Below are 22,781 nucleotides of genomic sequence, written 5' to 3'. Positions count from 1 at the left end.
GGGTCTGTGGGGGACTCGTGATCTCGAGGGTAGCAGTCTGATCATTCCCTTTGCAAGGGCTCACGGGGAAGGCTGGAGTAAGGCCGGGCTGGACCAGGTCCTCACCTGTCAGGGAGCAGGTCATGACCTAAGCCATGCACCCAGCCTTACAACAGCGCCGCTGTGCCTAGTCAGGGCACAGAATGGCAGACGCAGGGGCAGCAGACAGACAGACAGACAGACCTTGAACATCGAGGCATCTGGGCTCTAGGTAGGGTCTATGCAGTCAACAAACTCTCCACAGCACGAGGGCCCTCCTGTACCTCATTTTCCTTCCTCCCAATCACCAGGGCTCCTGACCCACTATCACCCCTCCCAGACAACTGAAAGGAGTAGCAAATTTGTTATCAGGGATGCGAAATGTATTCGGATTTTATTTTTCTGAGCAAGCAGGGATTTTAGAGATCACGTCTCTAAGTCTAGCAGTCTCCCAACTTTACTTTTTTGCAGTGAATCCCAGCTTTTTTGAACACAATCAACACGTGAAATGCAGACACAAGAGGTTTGAGGTTGGGGTTAGGGTGAGGGATAAGGAGTACCTCTTCACTCCCAGTGAGCGTCCTAATTCCTTGGAATCCTGGGGTATCCTGGAACATAGTTTGAGAACCACTTGATCAGGTTTAAGACTCTCATTGTCATAGGTGAAAGAGCAAAGGCTAGGAGAGGGGTGGGGATTTGTGCAAGGTCACTGGCTTTTCCTCATGCCCATCTTTATTCACTGCCAGGCCTTCTGCATGACTTTTCTCTTCAGTCCTTCAATTCAATAAAAGTGTATTTGAGCCTGTGAGGGTGTAGGTTCCACGCTTAGTAGCAGAGACACAAAGTTGACAAGACAAGACTTGTGGTCTTCAGATCAGAGTCAACAGTGATGTGGGCAACCCAGTGGTCATGTGGGCTGGTCAGCAGAGCCCAAAGTGAGGCCCAGAGAAAGTTGGACCAGGCTGGTGTGATCTGGGTTCTAATCCCAGCATTGTCACTCACCTGGACCATGTGTCCGTGGAGAGTCCTTATGCCTCTGTGGGCCTCAGTTTCCCCATCTGTAAAATGAAAGGGTTCTGCTCCCTGCCCTCTAAGGCCCTGTCCCCATGCACGTCAGTAAATTTCTCTTGGGCAAAAGCACAGCCAGCTTCCAGCTGTCGGCACGCGAGCATCTGTCTTGAGGCTTTGCAAACAATTTAGAATCGGAGGCCCGGCAGTGTGGAGGAATGCAAACTCATCTCAATGTTGGCCAGAGCCAAACACATGTAGGAAGGGAACTCTCCAGGCAAAAATGATGATATTTTGCATTCCCGAGCCAAAGAGAAGGACAGAAGAGAACTGTCATGGAGCGCTCCGAGTGTGCAGGCCCAGCTCCCTCTCCTTGCCTGAACCCTGGAGACCAGGCCTCAGGGCCTCTCTTCCTTGGCTGCGGCTTCCAGCCGGCCCAGCTGCCAGAGGGGTGGCCTTGGTGGGGGTCCAGGCCATGTGGTCACCTTTCCAGGAAAGCGCAGCCCTGCCCCATCGTGGGACTGTGCTGCTGAAACCCCAGGGAGGAGATCGGGAGTCTGCAGCAGGGGACACCGTGGCTGCCTCTGGAATTCTCTCACTTCAGAATTGTGGATGCCGGGCTTTGGGCACTAGCTCCCTGAGTACACAGTTACGTGGCCTTGGAATGACTGATGCTTCTCTCTCCCCAGGATCTTCTAGGAATGGAAGTAATGATCCCAGTGAAGGCACTGGGGAGAACTGGCTGGAGGACCCCCACCGAGGTCAAAAGCCGGAGGAGGGGCTCCTGACAATTCAGAAAAAGCAACCTGGTAATATAGTTCCCACCTCTTGAGAGCTAGGCCTGCTCTGGTAAGCAGAAGGAGGCCAGGCAGCAGGAGCCTTGGGTTCTTCCCTGGCTTCTGCCACCCACTGGCTGAACCTTGAACAAGGCATTTCTCTCTGGACCCAGTTTCCCCTTATCAAAAATGAGGACGCTGGACCGGGTGGCCTAAGAACCTTGACAGTCGGGATGTTCTGAGTCTGTGTGGCCCTTTGCCTCTGGATTCACTTCCAAATCCATCTCCCATTGGAGGGGAGAGGCGGCAGATGGGCACTGGGCACCCCAAGAGGGCAAGCTGCCCCCCCCAAGTCCCTGGCTTTTGGGACTGGGGCCATTGCCTCTCCCCTGTAGCACTTGGGCCCCCCTCACCTTCAAGCCACTTCTGGAAGGGAGCTGGAGCCACCTCCCGCCTGCCCTCTGTGGCTCAGCACTCAGCTGGCTGACCCCCTGCTACAGTTGGGGGCTGTGATGGGGTGTGGGTGGGCCACATGCCTGGGGATTCCAAACCAGGTCTGACTGACAGGCCCTGACGGCCCTCTAGAGCTTTCGAGCAAATCTGCCCCAACTCGGGTCTTTCTTCTTGCTGAAGACCAGCTTGTTTTCCCACCTCCTCCAACCACCTCCTCAGTGCCTTGCTTCTTTACAGAATGACTGCCTTTCAGGAGGCACTTCAGGTCTCTCTGCTAACAAGTCATTATCCCACTGCCTTTTCCTCGGAAAGAAGTCCTATGGAGTCCTATCCCTCCAACCACGAGAGTCACCAGCCAAGCACCATCCTTCCTCTTCCTTCCCTCTGTTGAAAAAGCAGGAGGGAACATATCTTTGGACGGAATCTCAAATCCCAGCCCCTGCCCCCCACCCCCCCAATCCCCGTGTGGTGCAGTGGCATGGGGCCCACTGAGGGAGCCTGATGCAATGATTTCACCCGACAGCTCAGAAGAAGGCACGGATTCAGGGGACGCAAACGCCATCCCCCTGAAGGACCATCCCTCTCCTCACACTGGTAGAGAAGGGAGGGAGAAACCTTTGTGTGGAGGCTTCTGTTGCCTTCTGCACGGAATAAGCACACCACTCATGTCTTGGGGAACTCTCTCGGGGCAGTGATCTCATCTGGGAACCAGCATGTCCCCAGCCCACGTTCCCTGCTGCTTCTGTCATCGAGCCACTCTGGGCAAGCCAGCAGCCATCTCCTGGGTAGCTGCGGCCACCTGCCCCCGTCCCAGGAGGAAGGGCCCCAGGTCAATGTGTACGTTCATGTCTTTTAGGATGTTACATGTATGAAAAAAGAGCACATTGGAATCAGACCGCTTCCTCTTGGGTACAGTGAGGGGGTCTAGACATTGTTCCTGGGTGAGTTCTGGGTTCCCCTTGAATCTTGTGTCCTGAAAAGCCTTCCTATGTGTACAGAGGTAGATAAAAGCTTCCATATTCATGATCTCATTGGGTCCAGACTGCTTCTAACACACTATGTATCCAGAAGGAACACTATGGATCTCACCTGCCTACCTCTGTCCTCTATTCCAGTCTTCTTGTCTCATCTCAAAGCTCAGACATTCTCTGTCCTGTTCCTATAGGGTCCTAATGCTTGCTGATGTGTGACTTAGCACAAATTAGAAGTAATCAGACATGGGCTGGGTGGCTGTATGGGGTCCTGAGGGCCCCTGGCCACTGGGGTTTACCCAGGAGAGCTAACACTTACATGGGGCTGGGGGTGGGGGATGTTGTGGGCTCAAAGAGAGACACTTGCATAAGCCTCCTGTGAGGGGAGTGGGGAGGAGTCTGTGCTGGCGAAAGCCAGAGCTGTCCTTTTTATTTTTTTGAGAAATCGGGAGTTTGCCAATGTGCTGGTTAAGCAGATGTCAAGCTCATGGAAAACAGGCCTAAAAATTGAAAACAGCAAACACCGAACTGAAATTTGCTGTAATTAACATTGTTTTCGCTCCCAGCCTTGGACAGCCATCTCGTGCCCTCGGGGGATTACCTCCTTCAGGAATAAGACTCACAATTTCATGAAAGCCAGTGCATTTTTCTGCCTTACATCATTTACTCCTTTTTCTAGCCAGGGAAAGAGATCAAAATGGACTGCTTTCCTTAAGATTTTCAAAAACAGCTGTGAAGGAGATACAAAAACACACTGACATCGGTGTTATGAATCTCTGTGTTGCAAGTTCACTTCAAGCACAACAAAGCCTAGATCAACTAACCCTCTCCCCTCAATACACAAACTGCAAGCTGCCTGGAGGACCACAGTCAAGAGATATGAACCCAAAATACACCTGTAGGATCCAGCCGAGGGAGTGGGCCTTGGGCCGCTGCCTTTCTCCACTCACCCCAAAGTGACTGAGGCTCTTGTGAACCCTAGATCACACCCAGCCCAGCCCAGCCCTGCCCTCTGTACCCCATACTTAATGCCCAGCTGCCGCAGGCATTTTCATTTGAATGTCTCCTGGCATCTCACTTCATGTGACCAAAAAGTTGCCTTAGGTTTTCCCTCCCCAATAGGCTTTCCCCAAAGTCTCCCCATTTCACGACCTGGAGTTACCAGCCACCTGACTGTTCAAGTCAAAGACTGGGAAGTCAGTCCCCTGGCAGCAAATCCTACAGGCTCTGCCCCCTCAATTCCCTAGAATGAGTCCCCTCTTGTCTATTTTCTCCTATGCCACCCACATTCTCATTCTTGTGTGCCTGGACCTTTTCGAGAGCCTTCCATTCGGTCCCTCACTTCTACCTGCGCTCAGTTCCAAGCTACGCTTTGCACAGCAGCGAGAGTGATCCTGGCACTTTCCTGCTAAAAACCTTCCTACAGCATTCAGGGTGATTCCAGACCCTTCCCTGGGGCTCACTAGGCCCTGCAGGCTCTGTCTGTTCCGGCATCACCATCTTCTTCACTTTCTACTTCCAGCCACACTGACTTCCTCCCTGCTCCTCAAACCCACAGAGTTCTTTCCACCTCGGGGCCTTTGTACGTGCTGTTCCTTTGGTCAGGAACATTATTCTCCATGATCATTGCTCAGCCAGCTCCTTCTTAACTTCCAGTTTTAATGTCCCAGCCTCAGAGAAATCTTCCCTTGCCATGCCATGGAGAACCCTTATTCTCCCTCACAGCATCTTCCTTATGTCTTTTACAAATAAAGATAATTACAGTTGGTTATAAGAGCTATTTGCTCACTTGGACCCGGTTTCCTCTGCCCCTAGAGTTTCATTTCTACAGGGAAAGGAAACAGTGTTGTGCTGGGGAGACCACGCTCATGGAGCTGAATGTGTGCAGTCTTCCCTTTCAGTGATGTCACGGTGGTTTTTAACGGACCACAGCGGGAGGATTTACACCATGATATTTGGCAAATGCTACAAATAGGGACTCTTCCCATCTCCTTCCAAGAGCCAGAACGAGTTGTTAAACATTTATCAGCACTCTCCTGGAAGGGACTGTATCTGTCTTTCTCTCTACCTTATCCTCAGCATCTGGAAAAATGCCTAGCACACAATAAATACTCAATATGCATTTGTTGAAAGAGATGGGGAGGGGGGATGAATAAAAGCATTCAGGCCTCCAAGAGTCTCATACGCTAACCCTGCCAACAAGAAATAGAAGGGGAATGTGAGCCTTGGATCCTTGGATCTCAGAGAGGGAGAGAACTTCAGAGTACTGATTCTGACTCCAGAAGCTCTGGTTCTAATCCCAGCACAGCTTTTAACTTGTTTTACATCTTGGACGGGTTTCTTCTTCTTCCTGACTCTGCTCTCTTATCTGTAAAAGGCACACATTGGACTAGCTACTCTATTAACGTACACTGTTAACACTTGGCCCCCTCCTGTCCCCCAGTCACTGCACTGCACTACACAACTGCAGAGGGTGCTGTTTCTATTGTAGCTGATCAAGTTATGTAGTGCACAGTCTGCACAGCTGTACGTGGCGGCCCTGCCCACTCTGGTCCTGGCCACTGGCCATTTCAAAGGAAGCTGAATTGGACACTGAGTTCCTCCCTTTCCTGACATACTAACCAGCTCAAAGAGCTCAGACAGTTTGGTTTTGGTTTTCCAGTTCCTAAGATTATTTCTTGCTTGTCATGGGGGTGTGGATCAAGAGCCCTGTACATCCAGGGTTAGCCCCAGCCCAGGGAGTGTTTGGGCAAAGTAAGAGAAAGACAAGGCTTAGGATATGCAATTTGTGGCAGGGCTTTCCCTTGGAAGAGAGGAAGTAGTGCAGTGGAACCCAGAGAACTGCTCTGCCTGTCTGTCCCTGGTCTTTGAATATGAACTAAAAAAAAGGAGTTGTGGAGGCCTTCCCTCCCAAGCCTGCAGGCCTGCCCTACAGTGGACACACCCACACCCATCTGAAAAGTTCTCTGGTGGTACAGAGCTCAACATAGACCCAAGCAGAACCCAAGTTAAGCTGGATGCTATTGGCTAGGCTTGATGGGGGTGGAGGGTACCAGGGAGTGGAAGTGTTTGGCTCCTGGAAGCTTATGCAGAAGCCTTCTGTTTGGGTTTTTGTGTATGTCCATTCCTATGGTTCCAAAACTCTCTACTGTTTATTGTCCCTTTTAGGTCCTTAGAAGAGTCAAGGGTTCACGACTCCATCTGCCTTTACTAGAAAGCAAAGATTTGCCTTGTGGGGTGGTGGGCTTCCTGTCCCTGGAGGGATGCAAGCCAAGGATGGCCGCTTGTCTGGGTCAGGCTCTACATTTCCTCCCAGCAGATACTTGGTACTGAGGCCTTGTAAGAGGCCCCTGAGGCCTAGGACTGCTCATGGACCTGCAGCAGGGGAAGGGCCAACCATGCAGTGGGTCTAGGGTCCACACTCTAGATGAACTTCTTTTGAAAGAGAGTCCCCGTGGCCAACTTTCTCATGTTACACGTGGCCTTTATAGTCCAAGTTGAGCTTCTGGCTCAGGAGTGTTCACAGAAGCAAGAGCTTTTAGAATCGTGGAGGCCAAACACTTCAGAAGTGATTGAATGGAAGTCCTAAGAGGATACATGGCTCCCTTAAGTTTAGTACAGGAGCCTGAACTTGACCTAGAGGTCATCATCAGTAAGCCAAGGCTTCTTCATGACCTCCGACTCAGAGGGGTAGTGAGAGATGTAATTCAGCCCTGGGCTTTGGTTCCACATCTGTAAGATTCAGGGTTGGTTCAGACTGGCCTGCTTGGGTCAAGTCATCACTGGTTTCAAGCAGCCTCTCCTAAAAAATCAGTAAGAAGCATGGTAGGGCTCATATCGTGTCACCCAGGAGCTCCTCTGTGTGAATTGATTTGCACCTGTTTTCCTGCCCAGCTGGCTGAGCAGAGCCACATCTGGAAGAAGGGGGCGCTGCTGGCTGGGGTGAGATGCCTGAGCCAGTGTTCCAGCCTTAAGCAGGATGTGTGTTGTCACTGGGTAGCAGGGTGGTGTGATGCTACACAGAGGGGGACAGAGTAAGAGAGAAGCCAATGAACAGTGTCCACTGCCCAAGGGGCCAGGATAAGGGAGGTGTTGCTGATAAGATAGAGAAGCCCACAGAAATATGACCATCACTTCGGCAGTGGTCCAGGAGGGCTTCCTGAAAGAGGAGGTCTCTCTTGAGCTGCTAAAGCCCAGGGGAGCAACAAGCTCCTCTTCATTTTAACCTACATCTACTAAGGGCACTTATTATGGAAAGGATTGGGGATTTCCTCTTCTCTCATGGGGGCCAAATATTTATTTGGACTGTCCTCCCTGTGGTTTCTTACTCCCCCCACCAAATCCCACCCCTCCTGCCCCCATCCCAACTCCAGGCCAACCCTTGCTCAGCAAAGCTTTGATCTGGGCTCTAGGTCCACATAAAGCTCCCTTCACCTTCAGGAGTGGAGCACCCTGGGCAGACCACTCTTCCCAGGCCCACCCCCATCAGCAGTGGGAACCAGGCCAGTGGGGCCACTGCCAAGTCAGGCAGCTCTGCAAAAGCCCCAGGGTGGGCTGAGCACGAGGGAAAATGGCCACCCCTGTGCCCAGACACCTACCAGCTTCTCTAGACTCCTCCTAGTGAATGCCAGAGGGCAGCTGGCCCTTGATGAGACCTCGACCAGGGCAAATCACGCCACAGATGAATGGAGTCCAGCTCTGTCTCACAAAACCCCCCAGTCCAACTTGACCCCATCCCAGCAGATACAGGGGTATTTGTCTTTCCTGACCACTGCACAGTGTAAGCCAGTGGCCCCCAAACCATGGCGTCGTGGGCGGAAAAATTTTACATGGGACAAGAGTGAACTTTAATACTCAACGACTCATGTGTTTCTTTAGTGGATAGTAAAAAATGGCAAGCCAATGAAAGCTTAGGTTTCATGGAGATTTTTGCTTTGGATTGGGGTAAATAAAATGAAGCTGATTGAAAGTCAACTTAAAGAAAATTATTAAGTGAAAACCATCAGCGTGTTGCACAGGTAAGGCCAAAGTCATGTGGGAGGTACATGGAAAGAAGGAAGGGAATGGGCTTTGAGATGATCAAACCTGGACTTGGATCTGGGTTCTCTTGTTCAATGGCAGTTTTGTGACCTTGGATGAGTCACATAAGCCTCTTGGGATTGCAGTCATTGGAGTTGGACAGCCCGGGTTTGAGCCAGGCTATGACTTTATTCTCCAGGTGATCTTGGGTAAGCTACTTAACTTTTACAGGCTTCCGTTTTCTCATCTTTAGAATGGGGGACATAGCACCCCTCTTACAGGACTATAGAGACAGTGAGTCCTTAAAACAAAGTCTGATTCATGGAAGGCCTCAATGAATGTTAGCAAGTATTATTATTGCTAAATGTAATAAAGGAACATTTACTGAGCTCCTCATCCCTGCCAGACATTTTGGGGTAATCAACATCATTCCTAATTTTTCATACTCATCCTACATGGTAAGCATTACAATTTCCATGATACAATCTAATGAGAAGTGACTTGCCCAAGGTCACACACTTCGTAAGTGTCGGGGCCAGGAATCACACTCCAAGTCACTGCAACATGCTACTCATGTGAACCACGCTGACTCAGACTCAGTCTTTCCACACTTACAATGGGTTTCACATGCTCTCTCAAGCCCCCCAGGGCACAGTGTGGTCTGGTAGTGCCCAGGGATTGGAGCATAACCTGGGGCCTACCGTTCAGTCCCTGCCATCTTCTCTGGGCACTGCCAGGCCCTCCTTGGGTACTAAATGACATGGTTGTGTCCCGCGGTACGTGGACAATGTCTGAATCACCAACCTTCTGTGGGGAGCGAAGCATTTTGAACTTTTCCTCCACCCGCCTTGTTTCCTGGGAAGTCCCATTATATACATAGGTTTGCACTGTGTAAAATCAAGCCCTTTCCCACGTCTCCTCGTGTCCTGCCTGAGTCACAGTAATAATACTGAATAGCATGGGACCAGCTGGGCCAACCCGGGCTGCCTACTATGAACTGCTTTGCTCCTTCCAGGCCCTCCTCTCTTCAAGAGACCCTCTTCTACCACCTTGTCCTGTCCATCTGAAACTGCCACTAACTTCTTGTCTGGAAAGAGAGCCTTTAACATAATAGCCAATGGCTTTGGAAACCTCAAGACCATGTGCAAGCCCCCTAGGGGACTGGACTTATAAGAAAGGGGATCGTAACCCCAGAGGGGATTAATGAATGGGTTTTCAGTCTACTGCAGGCCTGGATGAGTTTTCACTGATTCACTGATTCATTCCACAACTATTTATTGCTTGCCTGCTCTAGCCAGGCCTGCTCTGGACCCCAGGGGCCCACAAGCCAACACGGCATATGAGAATCCTTGCTCTCACGATTATGTTCTGTTGGAGGAGACAGACAATGAACAGGGTGAGTAAATAAATTGGTGATGATGCTAAAGAATGAGAAATAAGCTCAGAGAAGCGGAGGCTGGGCGGGTGTTGATGTCCGTGTGTGCATGAGGTGGAGGTCGGAAGTTTCGTTGGCCCTGCTGGGAAAGGCTTCCAGGAGTGGGTGATGCTGGAGTAAGGGCCTGAAGGATGTGACAGAAGCTCTTTGGAGAAAAGCATTCCAGGAAGAAGGAAGAGCAAGTACAGAGCCCAGGATGCTTGGCTTGGAGAACCTTCCAGAGACTGTGTGGGTGGGGCAGAAGGAGCACGTGGGGGAGGAGCCAAAGATGAGGTCAGAAAGGCAGGGAAGCCGGATCACAAGGGGCCTCTTACTCAAAGGAAGAAGGGAGCCCTGGAGGGCTTGGAGCAGAGGGCCAACGTGACATGATCTGACCTACATTCTAGCGGCACCCCTCTGCCGACGATGGGGGAGGGGCCTCAAGGGACAAGGGCAGATGCTGGGAGACCAGTTAGGTGGTTGTTGCCATGGGCCATGGGAGCCTTTCTGGAGGTCCCAGAGTAGCCTCCTGACCCCCGCCCGCCCCCTGGTCCCTAGTCCTCCAGGACGAGCGAGCAGAGATGAGTAGGCGGAGGGCAGACCAGAGCTTTCCCGGCACGGATGATGTGGGACCTGGGAACTCCCGGGCTGGGGTGTAGCAGGGGAGAGTGAGTTTTAAGACGAGCTAAAACGCAGGCAGCAGCACGCCGAGAAGAGGAAAGAGCAGGAAAATTCTTGGTGACCATTAGGACGCATTCGGGACTGTCGCGGGGGCCCCTTGCTGAGCCTGCCAGCGTCTCTGCCCCTGGCTGGCCTCACCGTCAGCAGCAAGCACATTCCACAGCTGACGCTTGGCTTGTGGTCTGGCCTGGCCTTCTTCCTTGGTTTCTTATGCTCTGAAAGTCTTTAAAAAAAAATCAAAATCTGGGTTCTCTTTAAGTTTGGGGCATGAATCACTGCTTCTGGGCCTGGGAAGGGGATGGGAGGCGGGAGGCCCCATCTGCGGGTGCCCCCTCTCACGTAGGCCTGTGTCTCACTGAGCACATTTATGTGATAAGCTCCCACTCAAAGCCCTCAAACTCGGACTCACTCTCAAGCTCCCGGCCAACCTTTCCAGCCGGCCTGGGGCTGCCTCCACCTGCCCCCAAAGCCCCACCAAGTCGACATGTCTCAAACAGACTTGACTTCTCTCCCTCCAGCCTCTTCTTCTCAGGCCAGTGCCACCAGCTGTTGGCCTCCCTGACAAACTAGGTGACTAGGCCCTGCTCCGTTCTGTGCCTCCCAAGCTCACGCCTCTTCTTCCATCTCACCCCCTTTCCATCAGGCTCTGGTGTCCCCTGTCCCCTGCCCCATGCCATCTTATCATTCTACCCACTCCCAGTATTCATTCTCTTCTCCCCCTCATGACTTCTCAAAACACAGATTCGAACATGCCACTACCCTCCCTCGAAAACCTTCAATGGCTCCCTAGCTGCTAAATCCAATGCCTTAGCAGGCCTTCAGGTCCTCTCTCAGGGTCCCAGCCTTCTTGCAGTTCCTTGTGTCACACCCTCCAGCATCCTGTTGACCAACGTCAGGCCCTTTGCCCAGATCCACTCGCTACCCTTCCTGCATTTGCAACCTCTTGCTCAACTCTCAAATCCCAGAATCTTTTATCTGTACCTGGAATAGCCTTTAGTGCGTCTTCCCTTATGTTATTTACCCAAAGATCCTATCCCTCCCACTCAACCATAAGCCCACAGAAGGATAGGTCGCATCTCTTGTCTTTTGCCCACTAGAGCACCTAGCATGGGGCCTGACTCATACGGGCTCCTGTGTTAGGACCTCCTGGACGGGGGGCATTGCAGAGAAATGCAACACGTCCGTCTTGCCCTTAGATAGCTTTCTGTTTACTTGGAGAGACAGTGCTTATGTATTTAATACATATTAATTGAGTGTCGACTGTGGCACCTGGGAGAGCTGGGGACACAGGGTCTGGTCGGGGAGGTGGTCTCCGCTGTCAGTCCAGCGCAGGGAGATGCTCAAGCTGTCACAGGACTGTGTGGTACGTGGAGAGCAGGGGTCTGGATATCAGACGGGCCTCCAAGGTCAGACTGTGGGGATGAGGTGAGGCTTCCGGGAGGAACTGGTGTCCAAGTGGAGCCCTGAAGAATGAGTGGGAGGCAGCCAGGAGAAAGGAGGATGTGGGATGTGAACTAAGGAACAACCCGAGTGCAGGTCAGAAAGAGCTGGTGTGTCTGAAACACAAGGAAGCCCAGTCTGCTCGGGGTGCTAGAGGGCCGTGGGGGTGATCCTCAAGGTGAGTCCTGAGCACAGGCCAAGGCCAGCTTTTCAGGGTCTGCTTAGCTCTCTTACAGTCTGGACTCAACCTAATGGCAATAGGGAGCCATTGAAGGTTGTAAGCAGCGAAGTGACCACATTGCTTCGTGTTTTAGCTTTACTCTGGCTGCTATTGAGAAAGGTCTGACGGGTGGGAACAAGAGAGACAAAGACACCCAAGCTGGGCTGGGGCCTCAGGGAGGACCCAGTGCCCTACTGTTCTGCTACCAGGTCTCGCTTCCTGATGGAGCATCCTTTTCCACCCCACCCGGGCTTCACTTTGCCTGTGCGCTATCTGGAAAGGCTGGTTTCTTGGGTGTGCGACCTGTGCAACTGCTCAGGGTCTTACACTCAGAAGGGCCCTTGCTTGGTTTAATGCTCCTCTTTGGCCATCCTGGAATTCTTAATCTTTTTAAACAAGGAGTTCTGCATTTTCATTTTATGCTGGGTTCTACAGGTTATGTAGCTGGTCCTGCATGTGTGGAAAATGGTGTGAATAAACTCAGAGAAGAGCCCTGTCTACAAGTTATTTATGGGATGTTATGATTGCCACCAGTTGCTGAATCTGAGGGGCCATTAGCTCCAGGGAAAGACCAATTCTGGTAGAGGAAGAGAAGATGGACACTGCTTTGTGACCTTTCTGGCAGGAGGAGAGGGCAGTGGCGTGAGGATCTGGGGGTGGTCTGGCTGAGAGGGAGAACTATGGAAACTGGGGACACAACCAAAGGTCTATAGAGAATGATTTCAATGATCTTGTCCCACTTGCCTACCAGAGATGTAGAAATTCTACCATTAGAACTTTATTCCTTTGGCTGAAGCATTTCTTGCTCCTTAAATTAGGTATGGCAGATTAGATTCCTAAGCTCATCTTTGGCCAGAAGACCTGCCCTTGAGTCCCCATGTAACCTTGGGAAAACCTTTAATAGCCTCAGTTTCTCCATCTATCTAATGGACATAGCCCCCTTGGCAGGGCCTCTAAGCTTCACCTGGCCCCCCTCTCACTCAGAGAATGAACATATGGTACTGCTTATTGGGATCTGAGCCCACTTCATCATTTTCTTTTCAAGACCTTCCTCGGGCAAGTCTTCCCAATCTGTAAAGAAATAGGCCCAGGAAATCTGCAGGGTCAGGATTTCTGGTAGCCTAGCCCCGCTGGGTGATGCTACTGGAGGAAGAAAGCTGTCAGCCCCAGCTGTAGAGGCAGGAGCCCCTTCTCTGTGTCATCCTGTTTGGAGGCCTGGAGTATGTTCCTATAGCAACTTGCCTAACTCACCCCACATGCCACGTGGAAAAACCTCTGTCTGCTTTAGCATATCACCCAAGCCGCAGACTGGTTTAGTGGGTTGAGCGGCTGGACCATGTGAAGGCAGGTCGCCTGCCTCATCTCTATGGTCTGCTGGATAGGCTCTGAGCCTGACATCCCACCATGAGCCCCTGGTTCCTTTAGCTCAAGGCACAGCCCAGTTCCAGTGCGGATCCCTTCAGGTAGGACACATGAAGTTGTCATTGCTCATCAGGGCTCTTTAGCCTGAACTAACTCCTAGTTAACAGTCTGGGGCTCAGAGCAGGTTGTGATCAGGTGAAAAGGAGCAGAGACTTGCTCAGCCTGGACCTTGAGGATGGACTAGAGAGAGAGTCGGCGGCAGGTGGAGTGGTCCAGAGTATAGGGCACTTGGGAGGCAGCTGGCAGAGCCTCTCTTGACCCCAAGCTGTGAGGCAAGGGAGAGCAACCCCTACCTCCTGAGACCCCATGTGAGCACCGCTTCTCACCCAGCCAGCATCTTGACTGAGAAATCAGTGGCTAGCTGAGTTCGAAGAAGGGAGTTGTCACTTGTAAGCTGGTGCGCCTGTGCGGGTGGCCATTTGAGCGCTGATCTCATTTTCCCAGAGGACAGCTCCTTCAGCAAGAGCGTCTTACTCATCTTTCAATGCTCTCCAGGCCCATTTCCCAAAGAAATGTCATGAATGGATTAAGTCAGAGCTGCGGCTTGGGGATCAGGCAATCCCGACACTACCTCTTACTCTATCGGCATGACCTTGGGTGAACCATTGACTCCTCCCGTGTAACCCGGTGACCACAGTAGTGACCTCGTGCGGCCTAACTTAGCCAGGCCTAACTGAGATGCGAGAAAGGGCTTCACACCGCGGCTGGCATCTGTCAAATAATAAACGATGGGGAGGGTAAGAACTGGTCCTGGTAGCTGAGGGCTTCCTGGATGCTGGATGCTATTGTAAGCATGGATGGGAATGGACCACGAAGAGATTATCTAACGTCTGGCATACAGCAGCGGGTGAAGTCGTTGTTCTCCCCATTTTACAGATGAAGAAAAATGAGGCCCAGAGGGGCTTATCCAAGGTCACCCAAGGAAAAAGGATTTGGATCTGGGCTGTTGGGCTCCTGGGCCCTTCTTGTAGTGATTGTTCTTGCTGCTCAGGAAGCATGCAAGTGAAAAAAGAAATGAGGGGTGGAGACAGGGAGGCAGTGTGACTCCCCCACCGATTTTCCCTCCATGTGGGATTTTATTCATGCTGTGACTCAGATCATAAGACACAGTATGAAAGCCCTCTGTGGAATGTTTTGGGAGCTTATTCACTTTGGGTTTACAAGATCACCAACTACAGGCTCTCTCCTCTCCCCTCCTTCTGGGCTTTCAGCTAAGAATTGGTACAGTTAGGATTTACACGATGGGGGTTGGGTATGGTCCCTACCCGGACCACAGCTCCCTCTAGCAAGCCTTCCATACCGAGGAGATGTGGGTGTCTTCAGAGCTCTCAATTGTTTGGAGGAAGATGGTTTCAAATGGCTGTCCATCCTTGATGGTAGCCCACAGTTGGGTGGTAGTGTGTTTGTGGGGCGGGGGATAGGGGCATGAAGTGATGGGGGTCAGCAGAAATACCATTTTGAAATGTGTTGGTGCATGTTAAAAGTTTGTTTTGTAGCTGACCTTCTCTGAGTCTGCTGGATGCCATGACATACCCCAACGGGATAAAGGCCATATATGACAAACCCATAGCCAACCTCATGCTCAACAGTGAAAAGCTTTTCCTCTAAGATTTGAAATGAGACAAGAATGACCAACTTTGCCACCTTTATCCAACATAGTATCCAAAATCCTAGCTACAGTAATCAGACAAGAAAAAGAAATAAAAGGTCTCCCAACTGATAAAAAAGAAGGAAAACCGTCACTGTTGGCAAATGAGAGGATATATATAGAAAACCCTAAAGAGTCCCCTCAAAACCCATGAAAACTAGTAGAGCTAATAAATGAATACAGCAAATTTGCAGGATATAAAATATATAGAAATCTGTTACATTTGCACACACTAGTAATGAGCTAGCAGAAAGAGAAATTAAGAACACAATCTCTTTTGTGATTGTGTCAAATAGAATAAAACACCTAATAAATTTACCCAAGGAGGTAAAAGAACTCTACTCTGACAACTGTAAGACACTGATGAAAGACACTGAGGATTGGGGTACCTGGGTGTTTCATTCTGTTGAGCATCCTACTCTTGATTTTGGCTCAGGTCGTGACCACTGGGTGGTGAGATCGAGCCCTGTGCTGGACTCCACTCTGGGCATGGAGCCTGCTTAAAATTCACTCCTCACACTGTTAGTGGGAATGCAAACTGCTGTAGACACTCTGGAAAACGTATAAAGTTTCCTCAAAAAGTTAAAAACAGAACTATCCTACAACCCAGTAATTGCATTACTAGGTATTTATCCAAAGGATACAAAAATAATGATTCAAAGGGACACATTCACAACAATGTGTATAGCAGCACTATCTACAATAGCCAAAATATGGAAAGAGCCTAGCTGTCTTTCGACAGGTGAATGGATAAAGAAGATGTGGTTTAGATATGCAATGGAATATTACTCAGCCAGCAAAAAGAATGAAATTGTGCCATTTGCAACGACATGGATGGAGCTAGGGGGTACTATGCTAAGCGAAATAAGTCAGAGAAAGACAAATATTGTATGATTTCACTCATATGTGGAATTTAAAAAACAAAAGAGATGGACATACCCTAAAGGGTAAGGGAAGGAAAAATAAAAGAGATAGAAACAAAGACAGAGGTAAACCATAAGGGACTCTTAACTATAGGAAACAAACTGAGGGCTTCTGGAGGGGAAGTGGCTGGGAGGATGGGGTAACTAGGTGATGGGCGTTAAGGAGGGCACTGGATGCAGTGAGCACTGGGTATTGTATGCAACTGATGAATCATTAAATTCTACCCCTGAAACTGATAATACACTATATGTTAACTAAAGTGAACTTAAATAAAATATAATAAATTTAAAAAGATTGTTTCTCCCTCTCTCCCTCCTCCTTGCTCTCTCTCTCTCTCAAAAGAAAAAAAGAAAAAAAAAAGAAAGAAAGAAAGAGAGAGATTACAGATGACACAAATAAGTGAAAAATATAGTATATTCATAGATTGGGAGAATTAATATTGTTAAAATGCCCATACTACTCAAAGCAATCTACAGATCCAATGTAATCTCTATCAAAATACCAATAGCAGAACTAGAATAATCCTAAAATTTGTGTGGAGGCACGAAAGTCTCAAATGGCCCAACAATCTTGAGAGAGAAGAACAAAGCTGGAGGTATCACAATCCTGGATTTCAAACTATACCACAAAGCTGTAATAATCAAAACCATGTAGCACTGGCACAAAGATAGACACATATATCAGTGGGACAGAACAGGGAGCCCAGAAATAAACCCACATTTATATGGTCAATTAATTCATGACAAAGGAGCAAGAACATCCAATAGGAAAAAGATAGTTTCTTCAATAAATGGTGTCCGGACAACCGGACAGCTACATGGAAGGAAGGAAGATAGGCAAAAAAGAAAAGAAAGAAAGAGGGAAAGGAAGGAAGGAAAAGAAAGAAAAAGAGAAAGAAAAAAGAAGGAGAGAGAGAAGGTGGGAGAGGGGAAGGAAGGAAGGCAGGGGAGAGAGGAAACGCACGATTTTCTTATACCATATACAAAAACAAACTTAAAATGGATGATAGGCCTAAATGTAAGACCTGAAACCATAAAAATCCTAAAGGAAAATAGGCAGTAAATCCTGTACCTTGGTCTTAGCAATATTTGGAGGGGGAGGCAGTCTGTCTCCAGATGGAAGGACAACAGAAGCAAAAATAAACAATTGGGACGACATCAAACTAAAAACTTTAGCACTGAAGTAAACCACCCACAAAATGAAAACCATCAACACCTACTAAATGGGAGAAAATATTTGCAAATGATATATCTGACAAGGGGCTAATACCCAAAATACATACGAAGTCATACAACTCAACATTTTTTAAAAAATGAACAATCTGATTTTTAATAGGCAGATATACTGAATAGACCCTTTTCCAAAAAGGACATCCAGATGGCCAACAGACACATGAAGAGATGTTCACCATCGCACCTCATTGGGAAACACAATTCCAAACCACACTCAGCAATCACCTCACACCTGTCAGAACAGCTAGAATCAAAAAGACAAGAAGTAACCAGTGTTGGAGACGATGTGGAGAAAAAGGGAACCCCTGTGCACTGTTGGTGGGAATGCAAACTGGGGCGACCACTGTGGGAGACAGTACGGAGTTTCCTCAAAAAGTGAAAAATAGAGCTTCTCTATGAGCCAGCAATTCTACTGTTGGGTGTTTACTCCCCTGAAATGAAAACACTCATATGAAAAGACAAACGTCCTCCCATGCCCATTGCAGCATTATTTACAGTAGCCAAAATATGGAAACCGCCTAAATGTCCACTGAATGGATAAAGAAGATGTGGCATACATACACAATGGAGGATAACTCAACCATAAAAAGCAATGGCATCTTACCACTCACAACAACACGGGTAATACCCGCAAGGTGTTGGGCTAAAGGGAAATAAGTCAGACGGAGACAAATACCTTATGGTTTCGTTCACAGGTGGAATCTAAAAAACAAAGCAAAAGAACAAACAAACCAAAATGGAAATAGACTCCGAAATACAGAGAATAAACTGGTTTGCTAGGGGGGAAGGGGGTGGAGGGATGGACCGAGCAGGTAAAAGGGATGAAGAGGTACAAACTTCCAGTTATAAAAATAAAAAGTCATGGAGATGAAAAGTACAGCACAGGGTACATAATAATATTGTCACCACTTTATATGATGACAGATGGTAGCTGCACTTACCCTGGTGAGCATTTTGTAATGTATGTGAATGTTGAATCACTATGTTATAGCCTGGAGTTAATAGAATATTGCATACCAATTTTGCTTTTATTTAGAAAAAAACAAAACAAAACAAAACATTACCATTAAAAAAAAAAAAGAGTCAAGCCAGCTGAGAAGAAAGTTCTGTCCTAAGCAACAAGAGGAGAGGATGGAAGGGAAGTTCCCTGCTGCTGGAGGAAGCTTCCACTACAGGAGGGGAGAGAAAGAGCTGCAGAGAGGTCAAAAAGAAGGTGAGTCACCGTCTGAATGCCTTAAGGCCCATGGCCCTGTGTGTGTGGGTGAGGACAAGGAGAACAACCTGGAGATAGCCCATCTCTGAGGGTCCGGGGTGGGGTGGATGGGCTATGGGGTATAAGTAGAAAGAAGTTGAGACTCTACTCCTGTCCCTTCAGGGTCCTATGTGGAAGGGCTTCCATGCAGAAGGATCTAGAAGCTCTTCAGCTGGTGATGGTAGCAGAGAGGCTTGCCTGACAAGCTCCCAGCAGGGAGGGACAAGCTTCATCTCTTGCTCTGCTCTTCCAAAGCTGGAGAGTAGGGCTTAGATCCTTTTAGTCTTTGCACATTCCTGCTGCCTAGTCCTGTGTTTTTTCCGGACAAGGTTTTCCTGCTGGAAATGAAATGTCATGGTTTTCCTCTGCTCCACAAAATGCCACAAGGCACTCACACTAAGCTCACACTGACTCCATGGCAAATCAATCAATCAATCAATCCATCCATCCCTGAACTCCCATGATGATCAAGATTTTGGGCCAGGTCTTTCGGAGAAGAGCTGGGAAAGTTTGGACTTCCTGGGCCCTTGGCATGTATGCCCCTCTGAGCCTCCAACCCCAGCCCTTCCTTTACACTTCTCTTTGGGACTGGAGCGTGGCAATTTCATCTCCGTGCACCCTCCCATCCCTTACTGAATGGTCAGTATCTTGAGCGCTACTGTTGCTGATGATGATGGAAAACAGAGACAACCTCCTTGAATACATAATGTGTGCTGGGACTTTCCAAGCCCTTAATTTACACTTACTCATTTAATCTTTGGCTAACTCTGTAAGTTCTATTACTTTCATCCCCATTTTGCAGGTGAGAAAGCTGAGGCACAGAACCACTTAGTAGTTTGCCAAGAGCACAGAGTCCTAACTGGCAGAGCACAGACCCAGTCCAGGCTGTGAGACCACAGCGCCTTCACCCCCACACTGTGCCCAATCTCCCCGTGTGCCTTTATGGGGTTTGGCAGATTACAGATGCTCCGCGAAGACTGAGGTTTTAAAAAGAATCATCATGCATCCGGGCACCTGGGGACCTCCATGCCTGAAGCATCCCACTCTTGGTTTCAGCTCAGGTCATGATCTCAGGATCCTGAGATGAACCCCTTTGGGGAGCTCTGTGCTCAGCACGGAGTCTGCTTTCTTTCCTCCTCTCCCTCTGCCCCTCCCTGCCACTCACACACACATTCTCTCTCTCTAAAATAGATAAATAAATCTTAAGAAAAGAATCGTCACTCATCAACCCTTACTACAGATGTGTTATGATAGAAACTTCTTATCAATGGATCTGCTATCTCTGGATGTCAGATATAGAAGTCTTTGGCCTTGTCTATTTCTTTTTTTCTCTTGCTTTCTTGGTAGCTTTGTCCACCCATCAGCCTGCCCAGCTTGTAGCAGAAGCTCTGGCAAGACAGAGGCTCTGAACTCATAATGGTTTCAGTGCAGACTCCCTCCCAACTTGGCTTGTGATAGGCCCCCTGTTCCCCTGCTCAGCCAAACTGTGCCGTCACCAGCAGGCACACTTCCTGGTAATTCTCACATTGGATCCATGTGATACACAACTGGGAGATGGATATCAATCTTGCTCCGGAGCCACGGGAATGGATTCATCGACCCCATGACCTTTCCAATTTTCGGAGTCCAAACTAGGGTCACCCTTGTGGTTTTATAATATCCACCTTTTTGTTCTTTGATTAGTCCCTGGAAATAACACTCTAACTTACTAATCAACCGACTTCAAGACCCTGTTAAAATGATACCTCCCCCTTCAGGAAGCCTTCCTTGCAAATGCAAGTGAAATTGAATTTCTTGTTTGAACCATGGCTCTTAGTCTCTCTGTGCCGTTCACTCCCTTCTCCCTCTGTTTAACTTCGCCTGGCTTTGCCTCATTCCCAGCGCCAGGCAGGGCCCAGATCGCACACATACTTCATCCCCACCCCCAGTTTCTTGCAAGCAGATGTCGTTCCAACATTGATTGATATGTTTAATGAATCCCATATTTTAAGAACCCAAACTGACCAGACAGAACTCAAGGGCGGTTTTCTTCATTTAAAGGGAATTCTGAGTCACAAATTCTGTCCCTGTCCTTCACCCCACTCTCCTAGCGCACACCCCCCTCCCTCACCACCGTTCCTGCTTGACTAACAACAGGAACAACCATTGCTTCTGTCCTGCTGTGCACCCAGCCCCGAGTTAAGGGCTTTTCTGACAGTGCCTCATGCAATTATCTGGAGAAGTTTATGAACTCAGTTTGAATTTCCATCTCCATTCCACAAAGAAGGAAACCTGTGGAGAGATTGCATAATTTACTCAAGGTTGTACAGCTAGTGGGCAGCAGAGCCAGAATGGAAAACACGTTCTGACTGCAAAGACTTCCCCCTCAGTCCCTTGAGGTTCAGACTGACTCTAGACACTCCATCTCAGGGTCTGGTGGGATGGGTTCTATCTGGAGTCACACAGGGGCACACTCCCTTTTCCTACGGAGGGATCCCCTTGTGATCAGAAGACAGTTCCTGGAGTTCTCTTCCCTCCTAAGTGACACAGAATGGGCTTCACCTCTGGCAGCTGGTTTCTAGATGAATACTGGCCTGGTGGCAGCTCTTCCTTTGTCCTCCAGAACACCCCTTTCCTCCAACAACTTAAAGCGTTAACGTTTACTTTGTGGTTCTAGGATCTGGACTGAACTCCATCAGCCAGAGACATTTTCAACTACAGCCGCTCCCAGAAGCTCTGCTATAGACCGATGGGGGCGGGGGGTGCACTTGTTTCCGAGGTACCTCCGGACAGTGGTGAGTGAGCCAGGCTGGGGGGTCTCCACCTGTGCTTCCTGATGGCTCCTCTCTCGCTCCTCCATATCCGACCCCCGGTCCCGGCCCCAGCTCCAGCCATGAACCCATGCGGAAGGGGAGGCGAGACCGGGGGGCCAGTACCCGCGGCTGGCGCTGGTCCCCACCGGGACACTCGGCTGCCCAGAAAGCTGTAGCCGCCGGTTAGAACGGCGCTACAGGTACGGGTCTGGCCGGGGCGCCGGGAGTGGAGAAGCGCAGTCTGGTTGCCCCAGTGCGGAGAGCCTAGGGTTGGCCTCTAGCTGCGGGTCGTGCGCCCTGCGGGACAGAGGTCCCCGCCGCGCCCCGACACCTGGATTGCATTAGGCGAGCGGCGCGCCTCTCAGCGACGGCGGCTTCTCCAGATTACTGAATAACTGCATAATTCCGAACGCGGGTTGCCCCGTCCCTACCCCAAGCATCAGGTAACTTTTCCCGGGCCCTGGCTGCGGAGCTGCCCCAGTCTCCTTTGGCCCGGCCGGCGACCGCTCGCCACCGCCTAGGGCCGCCGCCCTGGGGCTTCGTCCGTCCCCGGACCGAGGGATTCTGGGCAGCTCGCGGCGCCCAGGTCCCCCAGCCCTTCGGGGCCTCCGTGTCGTGCTCCCCGAACTTCAGGCGGCTCCCTCCGCGGGCAGGAGGGCGGCCGAGGCGGCGCTTGCTCCGCGCCTCGCGTCCCCTCCCAGCGCGGGCCACGCGCCCTCCGCGCTCCCGGGACGCTCGAGTGTCCCCAGCGGGGCGCCTGGAGTGGCCAGCGTGTCCCGCGGGGCCGCCAGCCCTCCGCGCTCCTCTTCCGCCCTTCCCCAACTCTTCCCCAACTCTTCCCCACACGCTAAACTCTCGGCTCCAAGCCGTCCGGCCGCGCCTCCCTCTTTTGCGGAGCTTGGCGGAGCCGCTAGACTGCAGCCACTTTCTGGGGGACCCCGGTCCCCCACCCCGGCGGCCAAGCTCCGACCCTGCGAGGGGCTCCCACGGGCACGCGGAGGCAAGGGGGCAACGTACCTGGCCACAGGCTGAGCGCCCAGGCCACCAGGAGGCCCCTGGGCAGGTCCATGGCGTGCGGCGCGGCGGCGGGGGCCGGGTGCGGGGCGGCGGGGCAGCTAGCCCAAGCGGCAGCCTCCTTGCGGGTGCCCCGAGCCTGCACTGTGCGCCGCGCGCCCGGCTCCCTGACAGCCGCCGCTCCTGCGGAGGAAGTGGGAGGGCTCGCGCCGCGGGGAGGGGCGCGCGGATACGCTCGCGCCGGGCTCCAGGCCAGTCTCAGCCCTTCTGCCACCTGGGCCCGCGGCGTCCAGCGCCCGGGCGCCGTCCCCGCACGCCCAGCCCCGCGCCCCCACTCCACCTCTGCCGGGGAGAGCTGGTGCGGCGCCCCCCTCCACGCTCCGCTACCAAATTCCACGTAGCTGCAGGAAGAGTGGCTTATATTCCCATTTCCCAGAGGGAAGAGCTTCACAAAGCTCCGAGGGGTTATCTCAGGTGATCCGGGGACATCGGGCCAC

At 50.7% G+C, this 22,781-nt stretch overlaps 1 protein-coding gene across 1 annotated transcript in view; it reads right to left on the bottom strand.

The window, feature by feature from the left end:
- Nucleotides 1–22,407, bottom strand: part of ITGA11 (integrin subunit alpha 11) — a 112,046-nt gene extending 89,639 nt beyond the window's left edge. Inside the window, exon 1 of the mRNA XM_044230323.1 lies at nucleotides 22,288–22,407. Coding sequence (XP_044086258.1) covers nucleotides 22,288–22,339 — 52 coding nt within the window. The 5' untranslated portion in view covers nucleotides 22,340–22,407. The remainder of the gene's footprint in view (nucleotides 1–22,287) is intronic.
- Nucleotides 22,408–22,781: the final 374 nt, after the last annotated feature.

Source organism: Neovison vison, chromosome 13, assembly GCF_020171115.1.
Source record: "Neovison vison isolate M4711 chromosome 13, ASM_NN_V1, whole genome shotgun sequence".
NCBI lineage: Eukaryota > Metazoa > Chordata > Mammalia > Carnivora > Mustelidae > Neogale > Neogale vison.
Note: the sequence above shows the minus strand (reverse complement) of the source record. Positions and strands in the feature narration are given on the sequence as shown.